Raw genomic sequence first — 13,033 nt, forward strand, 5'->3', positions numbered from 1 at the left:
TTTCCTCACCTCTCAAAGGCAGAAAATGAAACCCATTTCCTGAAGTTGTTGTGAGGCTTAAGCAGGGTATGGGGGAGAAATTTGGGTTTAATGCTCAGCTCAGAGCAAACTTTCAATAAAGTCTATCTAGTAGGGCGCAACACTCTGTAGACGTAGCGGACGGAGCCAACACCTGTGATGTCGGCATCCCATATGGGCGCTGGTTCAAGTCCCAGCTGCTTTACTTCTGATCCAGCTCCTTGCTAATGGCCTGGGAAAGAAAAAGAAAGATGGCCAAGATTCTTAGGTCCCTGCACCCACATAGTAGACCCCAAAGAGGCTCCTAGATCCTGGCTTTAGTCTGGCCCCAGCCTCAGGCTTGGTAGCCATTTGGAGAGTGAACCAGTGGATGGGAGATCTTTCTCTCTCTCCCTCTCTGTAATTCAAATAAATAAAAACATCTTTAAAAAAAAGAAAGTATGCATTTCAAAAAATTATGCATCCATTAAATTTTTTTGTGCCAAAATAAACTTATCTTTTAATCCTATTTCATGAACTTTTTGACTTGTCCTCATACATAATGATCTGATTGCTATAGTCAAGCTGAACAATCTATCCATCTTTTCACATTGCTGCCATATTTTTGTGTGAGAACACAAACTTAGCAAATCTCAAGTATATGTTACCATAGTCACTATGCTGCACATAATAATCCTACCTGAAACTTTGTACCCCTTGACAAACATCTTATTTCTCCTGTACTCCCTGCCTTTGGTGCTTATCATTCTCCTCTCTGCTTCTAGGAGTTTGACTTTTGGATTCCAGACAAAATCATGCAGCATGTTTGGCTTATTTCACTCAGCATAATGTCCTCCAAGCTCATCCATGTCATTACAGATAGCGTGGTTTTCTTCCTTCCATAGGCTATATAGTATACTATTGTGCATCTAATAATTTCTTTATCTATTCATCAGCTAAGGGATACTTAGCATGTTTTCACAACTTGGCTATTGTGAATTACACTGCAAAGTACATGGGAGTACAGTATCTCTTTGATATTGATTTCATGGAACTGCTGGATCATGTTACAGTTCTATCTTTAATTTTTGAGGAATCTCCATATAGTGTTCCATAATGGTCATACTAGTTTACATTCCGATCAACAGCATATAAAGTTCCCCTTTCTCTACATCCTTACCTTTTTCTTTTCTTTTTTGTTTTTTCAACAGGCAGAGTGGATAGTGAGAGAGAGAGAGACAGAGAGAAAGGTCTTCCTTTTTGCCATTGGTTCACCCTCCAATGGCCGCTGCGGCCGGCACACTGCGGCCGGCGCATCACGCTGATTCAAAGGCAGGAGCCAGGTGCTTCTCCTGGTCTCCCGTGCAGGTGCAGGGCCCAAGGACTTGGGCCATCCTCCACTGCACTCCCGGGCCATAGCAGAGAGCTGGTCTGGAAGAGGGGCAACTGGGATAGAATCTGGCGCCCCAACCGGGACTAGAACCTGGTGTGCCGCTGCCGCAAGGCGGAGGATTAGCCTGTTAAGCCACGGCACCGGCCTTTCTTTTTTCTTTTTCTTTTTTTCATATTTATTTATTTATCTGAAAGTCAGAGTTACACAGAGAAGGAGAGGCAGAGAGAGAGAGAGAGAGAGAGAGACAGAGAGAGGTCTTCCATCCGCTGGTTCACTCCCCAATTGGCTGCAACGGCTGAAGCTGCACCGATCTGAAGCCTGGGGTTAGGAACTTCTTCTGGGTCTCCCATGTGGGTGCAGGGGCCCAAGGACTTGGGCCATCTTCTACTGCCCTCCCAGGCCACAGCAGAGCTGGATAGGAAGTGGAGCAGCCACGTCTTGAACTGGCATCCATATGGGATGCTGGCACTTCAGGCCAGGGCTTTAACCCGCTGTGCCACAGTGCCGGCCTCACTTACATTTTCATAATAGCCACCCTAGCAGGTATACGCTGACTTCTCATTGTGATTTTTATTTGCATTTACCTGATATCATCTTTTCACATACTATTGGTTATTTGCATGCCATCCTTGGAAAAAATGTCTATTGAAGTCCTTTGTCAAATTTTTTTTTTGCTATTGAGTTTTATGAGATTCTGATTTTACGTATTTTGAATATTAACTCATTATCAGATTCATGGTTTTCAAATGTCTGTTTTTTTCTCCCAATCCATGGTTTGCCTTTTCAGTTTCCCTAGTTTTTTTTTTAATTTTTTAAAAATTTTATTTATTTATTTTGAGAGGTAGAATTATAGACAGGGAAAGGGAGAGAAAGAGAGTCTTCCATCTACTGGTTCACTCCCCAAACAGCTGCAGTGGTTGGAGCTGGGCCAATCCAAAGCCAGAAACCAGGAACTTCCTCCGGGTCTCTCATGTGGGTGTAGGGGTCCAAGCACTGGGGTCATTTTTTACTACTTTCCCAGGCCTTAGCAGAGAGCCGGACCAGAAGAGGAGCAGCAAGGACCCAAACCAGCACCCATATGGGATGCCAGCACCACAGGTAGAGGCTTTATCCCACTAACCCACAGTGCCAGCCCCGACAACGTTTTTTAAAAGAATTGTTTACTTATTTGAAAGTGAGACTATCTTCCATCTGCTGCTTCACTCCCTAGATGTCGCAACAGCTAGGGCTGGGCCAGTCCAAAGTCAGGAGCTTCATCCCGTATAGTGGGTTGCAGGGGCCCAAACACTTGCACCATCTTCTGTGGTTTTTCCTAAGCCATTAGCAAGGAGTTGGATTGGAAGTGGAGGAGTCTGGACACGAGCCAGCTGCTGGCATCGCAGGCAGCAGCTTTACCTGATACACCGTGACGATGGCCCCTGTGTGGCAACTTTTTAGTTTGATACAATAGCAAGTTTTACTTTTACTTTTGGTGCATGTGCTTTTGGAATCATTTCCAAAATACCAATGCCAAGTCCAATACCAAGGCGCTCTTATATATATATATTTTATATGTATATATATTTATTGTAATTCAATGTAAGACATAAAACTATATATTAAAGTCTTTAGTCTATTTTGTTTTTGTGTGTGTGAGGTAGAGGGCAATGTCCAATTTCATTCTTCTACACGAAGGTATCCAGTTTTCCCAACACCATTAATTGAAAGGGCTACCATTTCCTTGTGCATTTTTGGTGCTCTTATAAAAAAATTGGTCATTCTTATGTGGGTTTATTTTGGGACTATTTTATTTCATTGGTGTGTCTATTTTTATGCCAGAGTCATTTTTTTTAAAAAAAAGATTTATTTATTTGGAAGTCAGAGTTACACAGAGAGAGGCAGAGAGAGAGAGAGAAAGAGAGAGAGAGGGAGGTCTTCCATCTGCTGGCTCACTCCTCAACTGGCCACAATGGCTGGAGCTGTGCCAATCCAAAGCCAGGAGCCAGGAGCTTCCTCCAGGTCTCCTACACTGGTGCAGGGGCCCAAGGACTTGAGCCATCTTCTACTGCTTTCCCAGGCCATAGCAGAGAGCTGGATCAGAAGTGGAGCAGCCGGGACTCGAACCAGCGCCCATGGATGCCAGTACTGCAGGTGGCAGCTCCACCTGCTACAACACAGCATCGGCCCCATCATGCTGTTTTGATAACTACAGGTTTGTAATCTGAGATCAGGAGTATGATGCCTCATTCTTGCTCAAAATTGTATTAACTGTTCAAGATCTTTTGTAGTTCTATACAAGTTTTAGGTTGATTTTTTTTCTATTTCTGTGAAAACCGTAATTTTGATAAGGCTTATGTTGAATCTATAGATTGCTTGTGTAGTTGCATAGTAAAGTAGTATGGTGGGAAGAATACTCCATCCAAATTTTGTGTATTCCTCTAGCAATTATGTGGGGCCCTGATGGTGAGTTTTTGTGAATATTAACTTTACATTCATCTTACAAACTGATTCTTATTGTCTCTTAATTTATATACTTTAAAATCATTTTTTTCTGCAAGTTGCCTCAAATGCTATTAGGAATGGGAATAAGAGTGGAAATTGAATACATATTGAATAATATTTATTATCATGTTGCAAAGTTCTCAAATTATTCATGTGTATTTCTTTCTAAGTAGAACATCAGGGGCTTTGTCTTACCAATAAAACAAACAAACAAAAACGAACCTCACAAGTTGTGCAGAGGAGTTTGAAGAATGTGCTCTGTCAGGTAAACAAGGACAAGGGGTTCAGCTCTGCAAGGGACTCTACAGAGGGCCCCGGACACCCAGCCTCCCTGAGCTACAGCACCCACAGCCCTAAAATGAACGGAGCAGTGGAAAGAAGTGTTCCTCCTTGATCTCTGGCAGCCCTGTGGTTTTAACTCAATCTGTCGTCACAGGGTGGGTACGTTTGCCTTCCTTCTCCTGTCAAGCCAATTCAAGGCACTTGTCGGACTTGATTCTCTGATTGGAGAGATGCCCTATTCTTCTTCTAGGGCACGTTTCAATCGTGAGTTCTCTTGTGAAAGCGCTTTGTGAAAGTGCCAAGTATTATTGCAACAATGCAGATGATACCTAAGGAGGGAATGAAACACTAGGACTGTTTCCTTGTGCAATACATTTTTATTGTCCTTTTACCTTTGCAGTCATCTTTGAGTCATCTTTGTGTAAACAACAGAATGGAATGGAATTACATTAAATTGTATGCAAATGGCTCTAGAACACCTTAACAGTTATGACAAGGCAATTATAAATAACTTTTTTCCTTAGTAATATATATTTGCTTTTTAAAGTACATTAAAGAGCTGCCGTATCTAGGGTTAGCCAGGAAAGAGCAATGGTACCGTCCCGGGAGCCCACCTCCCTGAAAGCCTAGATTCCAACTTTGAAAATCCTAAGGGTTACATAGTCAAGCAGAAGGCTACTTGGGTTGAAAGTATTTTATTCTTGAAACTGAACAACATTTTACCTTTTAGTCATTGCACAAAACCCTTTCCATTACTTTCACTCCATCTGGATATTCTGCAGAATTTCAAGTAAAACTCAGATTCTGATATTTTCAAGTTTATCACCTTTAGAATAACAAATCCTATCGCTTAAGGAGAGCCAAATCAGAGGTGGGTATATAGTTAGCAATCTAACAGAATGGCAACATTTTATATAGCGTCCTACACAGTTCCAATAAAGCAAACCTTACATATGCCATCGTATGTGGAGGAAATTTTAGATCTGAGACTATTTCAAAGTACAGCAGCCTCAGGCACATTCTTTAATATGAAAGTTTGCAAGGCACCTCCCTCTCCCAGGAGACAATCAGAATTGTGGATTGGTGTTTTAGGTAAACAAACCAAAGAGAAATAAGCATCCAAGTTCTTAATTCAGTCATTTCAAAAATTAGAAGTTACAAATACTCCGAAGATAGACCTGAAACTTTTTGTTTAAATAACAAGAGATTAACTGCAAGAAGCATATAATCAAAACTTTGTTTTCCTTATAGCTAAGGTGTGTAATGCATAAATATATGAAAAATAAAATTCACAGTCAGTTTTAAAACTAGAATTCAAGTTTGGCTAATAAATCTTAATTTTATAAGTATATTAATTTCTAAATACAACATAAAAGAGGCAGTACTGTCAGATGTACAATTAAGGTATTATAACAGAACTTAACAACGATGAAAGAATAGGCTTCTGATAGAAAATCCCATTTGTCACCAATAAATAGGACCACCTGAGTGTATTCGGATTCTTTTCACTTAAGGGATATCCAGATTGACTGCTGAGAATTGTTTGTTTAATAGCTTTTGGAAAAAAATCAGCAACAATCGTGCAGCTGTGGCATTTGCTTGTTCTCATACTGTGGATTGCTAGAGAATAAAGCAGAACTCAAGAGTGTTGTAGGTTTGAAAAAAAAACTTATTTTATCCCATGTCGTCGAAGCCAGCCTCTTCACAATCTTCTGATTTTGCCGGGGACTGGGGGTGAGGGGTGGGAGGGAGTGGACAGGGAGAGGTGGGGTTGGGGGGGGCATGACAGAGCAGGGTGACGGCAAAGGACAAACATCAGCTCACGCTCAACTGAGCAAAGCCAATCAGCTTCACTTCATCAGGAATCTCCGACCCGTCACAGCCGGAAGCCTGGAAAGGGAAAGAGAAGGCTTCAGTGCTGGGTTCTCACTGCTCTGTGGTTAAAGTCTTGTTGTGTAATGGCACATCCAGGCAAAGGCACGGCTTGCACAAGACCATGGGTGGTCTTCCTCCTGAAGAGACTTCAAGACTCACACACTGGAATGACTCCTCGCTGCCCAGTGACGTCAGAGCACACAGGCCAGGGTGGGGAGGGATTTGTTTGCCATTCTAAACACACACCCGCCTGCCCCCTCGGCTGGCAGCTCTGGAGCTGCCTGGGAAACCTAGAACTTCCAAGAAAGCACATAAACATTTTTCAACAACTCAATAAACTTATTTTAAATGCACTTTCTAATTAGATCCTGTTAGTACTAATTTTAAAAGGAATATTGTGAAAACAAGCAGAACCGACCTAATAGGTCACCCAGGGGTAATTTACTTTTTACCAACAACATCTCTGTAGAATTGGGAAGAGAATCAAAACAAACAAAGCATTGGTGGTTAGCCTGTATCGGGATGGCTCACTTAAGACAGCTGCTATTTACATGCCAGCGAGTATGTTTTACAAGGAAAGGGAACACAACAGAATTCTTTCCCATAACAAAAATCTGGTTGTAACATTTTCGGACATATTAATTGCCTCAAATTGGCCAAAATTACAGTGTGACAAAACTTCATTATTTTTATACTTCAGAATTAGAAGGGGGTTTGGCGCAGAGGCTGAGCTGTTGCTTGGGATACCTGAATTCCATGGGAAAGTGCCTGGATTCCAGTCCTGGCTCCACTGCAGCTTCCTCTAACGTGGGAGGTGGCAGGTGATGGCTTGTACCCACAGGAGAGACCTGGATGGAGTTCCTGGTTCTGGGCTTCTGCCTGGCCCAACTCTGGCTGAAGAACCCATTTGGGAGTGAGCCAGTGGATGGAAGATCTGCCTTTCTCTGGTTTTCCAATACATTTAGAATTTTTTTTTTTTTTTTTTTTTAAATCAGAAGGAACTAGAAGTAAGAAGCCATTGCCCCTCAGACCGCGCTATGGTCCTAATCCATTCTTATTTTCTGTGTTACCTGGACTCTTTCTTCCTCCTTCTTCCTTGTGCGCATTTGCACACACACACACACACAGCACCCACATGGCCATTCTAAATTCACTCTTTATCCTGTAGCGTGTATTTCTCAGAGTTGGACTTTATGTATGTACCATAAATGGGGCAAAAAGGTTTGATGAGTGACTGGGAATGCACAATTAATTACCAAAGGACCATACAAACCTTTACTGGATCTAATTCCTGCTAAATTTTATTGTCAAAACAATCAGTTCCCCATGAAAAATGATCCTTTCCAATTATCACAATTAACCTGCTTAGCACTGCTTCTATTTACAATGTTCAAAAAAGAGTACATAAAACCAGCTTTGTCAGCTCCAACATTTTCAATTAAATAGGCAACTGGAACATTACCTTGAATATTTTAAAAATAATTGTCTTTTAAAGAAAGTTCAGTGTAAGCAGCTATGTTTATATAAGAGTCATTAGCTACAGGGTAGGGACATTTGTCAGCATTTAAAGAAAAGACTTTACTTTCAGCCTGTGTAATGGTATTTCTAGTGTCACTCGGCAGCTAAGATGCTCCTCACAATTCTTGCTGTTTGTGTTGCCGGGGGCGCTTCGAGCAGAGATGCTCCCTCCTTATCACTTCGAACAAAGTGGCCCAGGCACAGAAGGCATTTCAGCTGCGGTGTCTTCCAGCAGTGTTTGCCACTTGATGGCCTAATTCTCATCTCCCTTACAATGATCATGGTTTCCTTATCTACCTCCCTAGTCTCCCCTCCTCTCCTGGGTGGCTCCTGCTAACAGCACCATATACTCCACCCAAGGCGTGGTGGCGGAGACCTTGGATGAGGAACATTCAAGGACAAGCCACTGCTGCTCACGGTGCCAAAAAGGCCTGAGCAACATACTTCCGGGCTGCATCTCAAAGTTGGCAAGGGAGTACCAGGAAGCTACAATGACTGGAAATGAAAGCAGCACACCCTACAAAGGTACACTGACATATGAAATCCCTTCTTATGAAGAGTAATGGAAATGAGAATTTACAATGAGAGCAGTGACTGGACCACTGGTTATTTTGGATATAATGTACAGGGAGCCTTTGCATGGTCCTTGGCCACCCACCATTCCCAGAGCCTCCTGCAGTTCTGCTACCCAGGCTGTTTGGCTCTGTTTGCTTCAAGGCACCTGGCCTTCCCTCCTCCACTACCTCCTAACCTGACTCTGGGCCTCTCTCAGCCTGCAGTGACTCAGAAATCCAGAGGAAAGGAACCCAAGCCTTTGAAGTAGCAGTGGTCAAATTTTTGGGTCTCATGAGCCTCTGAAATTCTTATATTTACTATACTGCCTTAGAAATTAAAACTAAGAAGTTAAAAAAATTCAAACATTATTTTAATAATGCCAAAATATTAAATAATATATTTGAAAACATAAAACATGTTTTATATACATTATAGCTATTGAACTGCTTTAAAAAATTACAGGGGCCAGTGATTTGGCATAGCAGGTAAAGCCACCGCCTGCAGTGCCGGCATCCCATGTGGGCATGGGTTCGAGTCCCGGCTGCTCCAGTTGTGATCCAGCTCTCTCCTGTGGCCTGGTAAAGCAATGGAAGATGGCCCAACTCTGGGCACCTGCACCCACATGGGAGACCTGGAAGAAGCTCCTGGCTCCTGGATTCAGATTGGTGCTGTTCTGGCAGTTGCAGCCAATTGGGGAGTGAAGCAGCAGATGAAAGATCTCCCTCTCCCTCTCCCTCTCTCTCTCTGCCACACCTTCTCTCTCTCTGTAACTCTTTCAAATAAAATAAATAAATCTTTTTAAAAAATTACAACGGAGGAGCTGGTGTCGTGGCACAGTGGGTTAAGCTGCTGCTTGTAATGCTGCCAAGCCATACTGGAACACAGGGTTGAGTCCTGACTGCTCCACCTCCAACCAAGCTTCCTGCTCCTGTGCCTTTGGAAAGCAGAAGATGGCCCAAGTGCTTGGGACCCGGCAATCTATGTGTAAGTCCAGGACGGAGTTCTTTGCTCTAGCTTTGGCTTGGTGAACCAAAATATGGAAGATCTTTCTCTTTCTGTCTGCCTCTCCCTCTCTTTATCTCTTCCCCTCTGTCTCTTTGCCTTTCAAATAAATAAATATTAAAAAAAAAATAAAACGGGTTAAAAATACTTATTTACCAACTTCTTAAGCTTAACAACAATAAACTCATTATCTGCTAAAACAGTCTGCATGAAAAATAACCACAGCTCTTGTGCCTGCCCCCTCCCAAAAGACTAAATAGGGGTGGCACTGCTTTACATTTTGCAAGCCTCTTTAATGTCAATATACTGCTTTATGTTGTTTTCCTTGAAGTACATGAAGAAATGCAGCCTCATGCAAATGTGTGGCTGGAAAAGAAAAGGGTACTTAAATAGTCTTTGCAGAAAGTTGTGGATTCCCTTTGTTACCAAAACATGCCCCAGTGAGAGTTCTTTAAGATTTATTTTATTTATTTGAAAGGCAGAGTTACACAGAGAGAGTTTTTTAAAGGCTACTCACAATGTGGAATTTGAAACTGTAACACTGAACTTTTCATACACAAAGGGTATGAAACACAATGGTCTTTCTTGTACTTTGAATGGATCTTTGACCCATGCATCATCTTTAAGCATCAATAAGCTAAGCAGATCTTCTAAATATTATCATTTCAGTACACGATATATGCATTTCATTATACAACGTCAACCAGTCATTTCGATGTTACTCATCACCAATGAGAACAAACTTTAAGTCCCGGGGGAATATCAGGCTCACACTGGCACTCATAGCTTTTCTAAAATCCTATTTATTATTGACAACAAATACTGTCATTGTTTTCCCTTACATGTAAGCCTTATTTTGTTTATTAAAAAAAAATCTGCCATGTCTTTACTATGTCTTTACTATCTCAATTTATCAGTTCTTCTTCTCACTAAAAGTGGTGTTTCTGGAGCTGGCACTGTGGTGCAGTGGGTTAAGCGCTGCCTGTGATGCTGGCATCCCATGTATGGACACTGGTTTGAGTCCTGGCTGCTCCACTTCTGACCCAGCTCCCTTCTAATGGCCTGAGAAAAGCAGTGGAAGCTGGCCTAAGTGTTTAGGCCCAGGTTCCCCATGCGAGAGACACAGCTGAAGTCCTGGCTCTTGGCTTTGTCCTGGCCCAGTGTTGGCTACTGCGGCCATCTAGGAAGTGAGCCAGCAGAAGATCTCTCTCTCTGCCTCTCTCTCTCTGTAACGCTTTCAAAATAAATAAATAAATAAAACCTTAAAATATCTTTAAAAAAACAAAAATTAAGACACAATAAAAGTGGTATTTCCTGGGGAAAAAAAGGCCCCCAAAAATGGCTAGTCACACTTATGACACAGCAATTCTTTTGAGTGCTTTCCTTGGATACTGCCATTTTACTTTCGTATAATGAATAAGTAATTCCCATTTCATCACACAGAATATTAAACTTAAGTGGCCTCATGTTGAGATTTAATAAAATCAGTAATGTTTCCTGCCACATTAGGAAAAATGTTAAGGAAAACCGGCTTTACTTTTTTTGCGCTGGGTGAGTGACTGGGTGTGTGATGGCTCTGGGGAATTTGGCGACTACTAGCAGAATTCTATGTCATTGCTTTGTGCTGACATCAGTTTTACTCACCATGGCTTTCACAAACAGTCAAAAAAATGAGCTGTATCTCAGCATTACAATGAAGACCTTCTGACATCCAGGATCCCCTACAAGGGGTCCTCAGCAGTTCAAGATCCACACTTTGTAAACTAAGCTCCAAAATGAAGGATCTCAGAACACAACACCCCAAAACCTGCCTCTCTGGCATGCTGATTTGAGCTAAAAATCCTTAAAAAACAAACAAAAATAGCAGCAGGTACAGGACATGCACCCTCCTCAAAGTAGAAAACTCCCAGGTAGAAAGCATCCTTATGGCACCTGGGAGGAGGATGTCCTTATCAGCAGACTTGGGGAAGATGTGGGGAAGAGACATTTTGTGTATAGAAAGCTCATCAAATTAATCTTTCCCTGTCAGTTTCACAATTTATTACTCTCTGTCCAATCAATATGTAAGCGTTCAGGGCCGATGTTGTGGTGTGGTGGGTAAAGCCACCACCTGCGGTGCTGGTTCAACACCTAGCTACTCCACTCACTTCTGATCCAGCTCCCTGTTAATGTGCCTGGGAAAAAAGCAGAAGATGGCCTAAGTGAATGGGGCCCTGCCACAACCTGGATGAAGCTCCTGGCTCCTGAGTTTGGCCTGGCCCAGCCTCCAGCCATTGCAACCATCTGGGAAGTAAACCAGCAGGTGGAAAAATGATCTTTAACTCTTAATAAATAAATAAATCTTAAATAAAAAGTAAGTGTTCAACTCTAATAGGGATTTTTGAGATTTAATTTCTTTATGAGGGCTTCTATTTATAGAAAACATATTAAATGTATTTGATTGCTTTTTTGATCACACTGTTTTTTGTTTCTTCCTCTTTGAGCTCCTCGGGTAGTTCCAAGGTGCTACACCTGTGCTTCCCAAAGCGGGAAGCTCCAAATTCCCTTCAGGGCATGATTCTCAAACACCAGCCTGCATGGGAATCACCGCAGGACCTGTCAGGACACACAAGATCCGGACTCCTTGGCCTTGGATGAAGCCCTGACATTCACCTTTTCATCAAACAGCTCATCTGGGCCCACACGTGGAAAGGCAAAGGCTGCTGCCTTGTCGTGCTCCCCCTTGAGGAGAGGGGACGCAAACACACTAAGGTAGAATTTGCCCAGTTCTGTCTCCACATCACCTGCACTTTGGCCAATGCTGCCCTCGCCACGCAGGCTCCATCTGTGTCTCAGCTGAGCGCCTCTCTATAAACAAGACCCTTGAGGCATCAGCTGCCAGAATGCTTGTGAAATCTGCACATCGTGTTATTAAACTCCAGTAACTAAAAATCTATAGAGCTCATGTAAATGTGTTATGATTGGATGTTAATTACGTGCACTTACAATTTGTATTCTACCTTCAGGGGCAAGTTAAATGTATCTTATTTCATATTTTTACTAATGCCACTCCAGTAACTCTAAGTGGGAAGCAGCAGCACTCGCTTACTGCAAGGCAGCGAATTTAAAAATGACTCAAAATGGCTTATAAAGGCCTGTCTCAAGGCTTACAACAACAGCAGTAACAGAGTATTGATATATCAAAGGCAAAACGCATAATGCTTAAGCTGAAATATCCTCCACCCTCCATATCTGAACTACTTTGTTAAAAGGGAAGCAAAATCACAGGGCCAGTGTGGTGCTGTAGTGGGTAAAGCTGCCACCTGCAGCGCCAGCATCCCATACGGCATTGGTACGAGTCCCAGCTGCTCCACTCTCCATCTAGCTCCCCAGTACTGTGCCTGGGAAAGCAGTGAGGACGGCCCCAGTGCTTGGGCCCCGGCACCTATGTGGGAGATCCGGAAGAAGCTCCTGGCTTCGGACTGGATCAGCTCTGGTGATTGTGGCCATCTGGGGAGTGAACCGGTGGATAGAAGATATCTATCTCTTCCTCTTTCTTTCTCTAATTTTTCCTTCCAAATTAATCAATCAATCTTTAAAAAAAGGGAGAGGGGAAGCAAAATCTGATCTCCCTGCTCTTGGAAATCACTCTTAATACCTAGCTGTCAAATAAAACCAAAGATCTCATTGGACAAAGTAAAACATAGATGCACTTCTTGATAAAACCAAAGTCCTGGCTCTGTGGGGGCACTGTTTTTCTTATACCAGCAGATACATGAGATAAGGACTGACCCTTTTTCACACGTGAGCCCAGTATTCCTAATGGTGGTGGGAGGTGTGGGGTGAAGGGAGAGGAAAGAGATTAGGGAATGGGCCATTCACAAGTGGGATGCTTCCGATCTAAGCACGGGGATCGGATCACCAAGCAGTGCTTCCAAAATTCCCGAAGCC

At 42.6% G+C, this 13,033-nt stretch overlaps 1 protein-coding gene across 2 annotated transcripts in view; it reads right to left on the reverse strand.

Moving 5' to 3' along the window:
• STK39 (serine/threonine kinase 39) overlaps nucleotides 1-13,033 on the reverse strand; it is a 357,460-nt gene that overhangs the window by 18,852 nt on the left and 325,575 nt on the right. The window contains exon 18 of one of the 2 annotated variants that reach the window (XM_062187579.1): nucleotides 4,489-6,043. The exons of the other annotated variant lie outside the window; for it this stretch is intronic. Coding sequence (XP_062043563.1) covers nucleotides 5,969-6,043 — 75 coding nt within the window. The 3' untranslated portion in view covers nucleotides 4,489-5,968. Of the gene's footprint in view, nucleotides 1-4,488; nucleotides 6,044-13,033 lie in introns of those variants that run through there. 2 annotated transcript variants of the gene reach the window in all.

The sequence above is a fragment of the Lepus europaeus genome, chromosome 1 (assembly GCF_033115175.1).
Source record: "Lepus europaeus isolate LE1 chromosome 1, mLepTim1.pri, whole genome shotgun sequence".
NCBI lineage: Eukaryota > Metazoa > Chordata > Mammalia > Lagomorpha > Leporidae > Lepus > Lepus europaeus.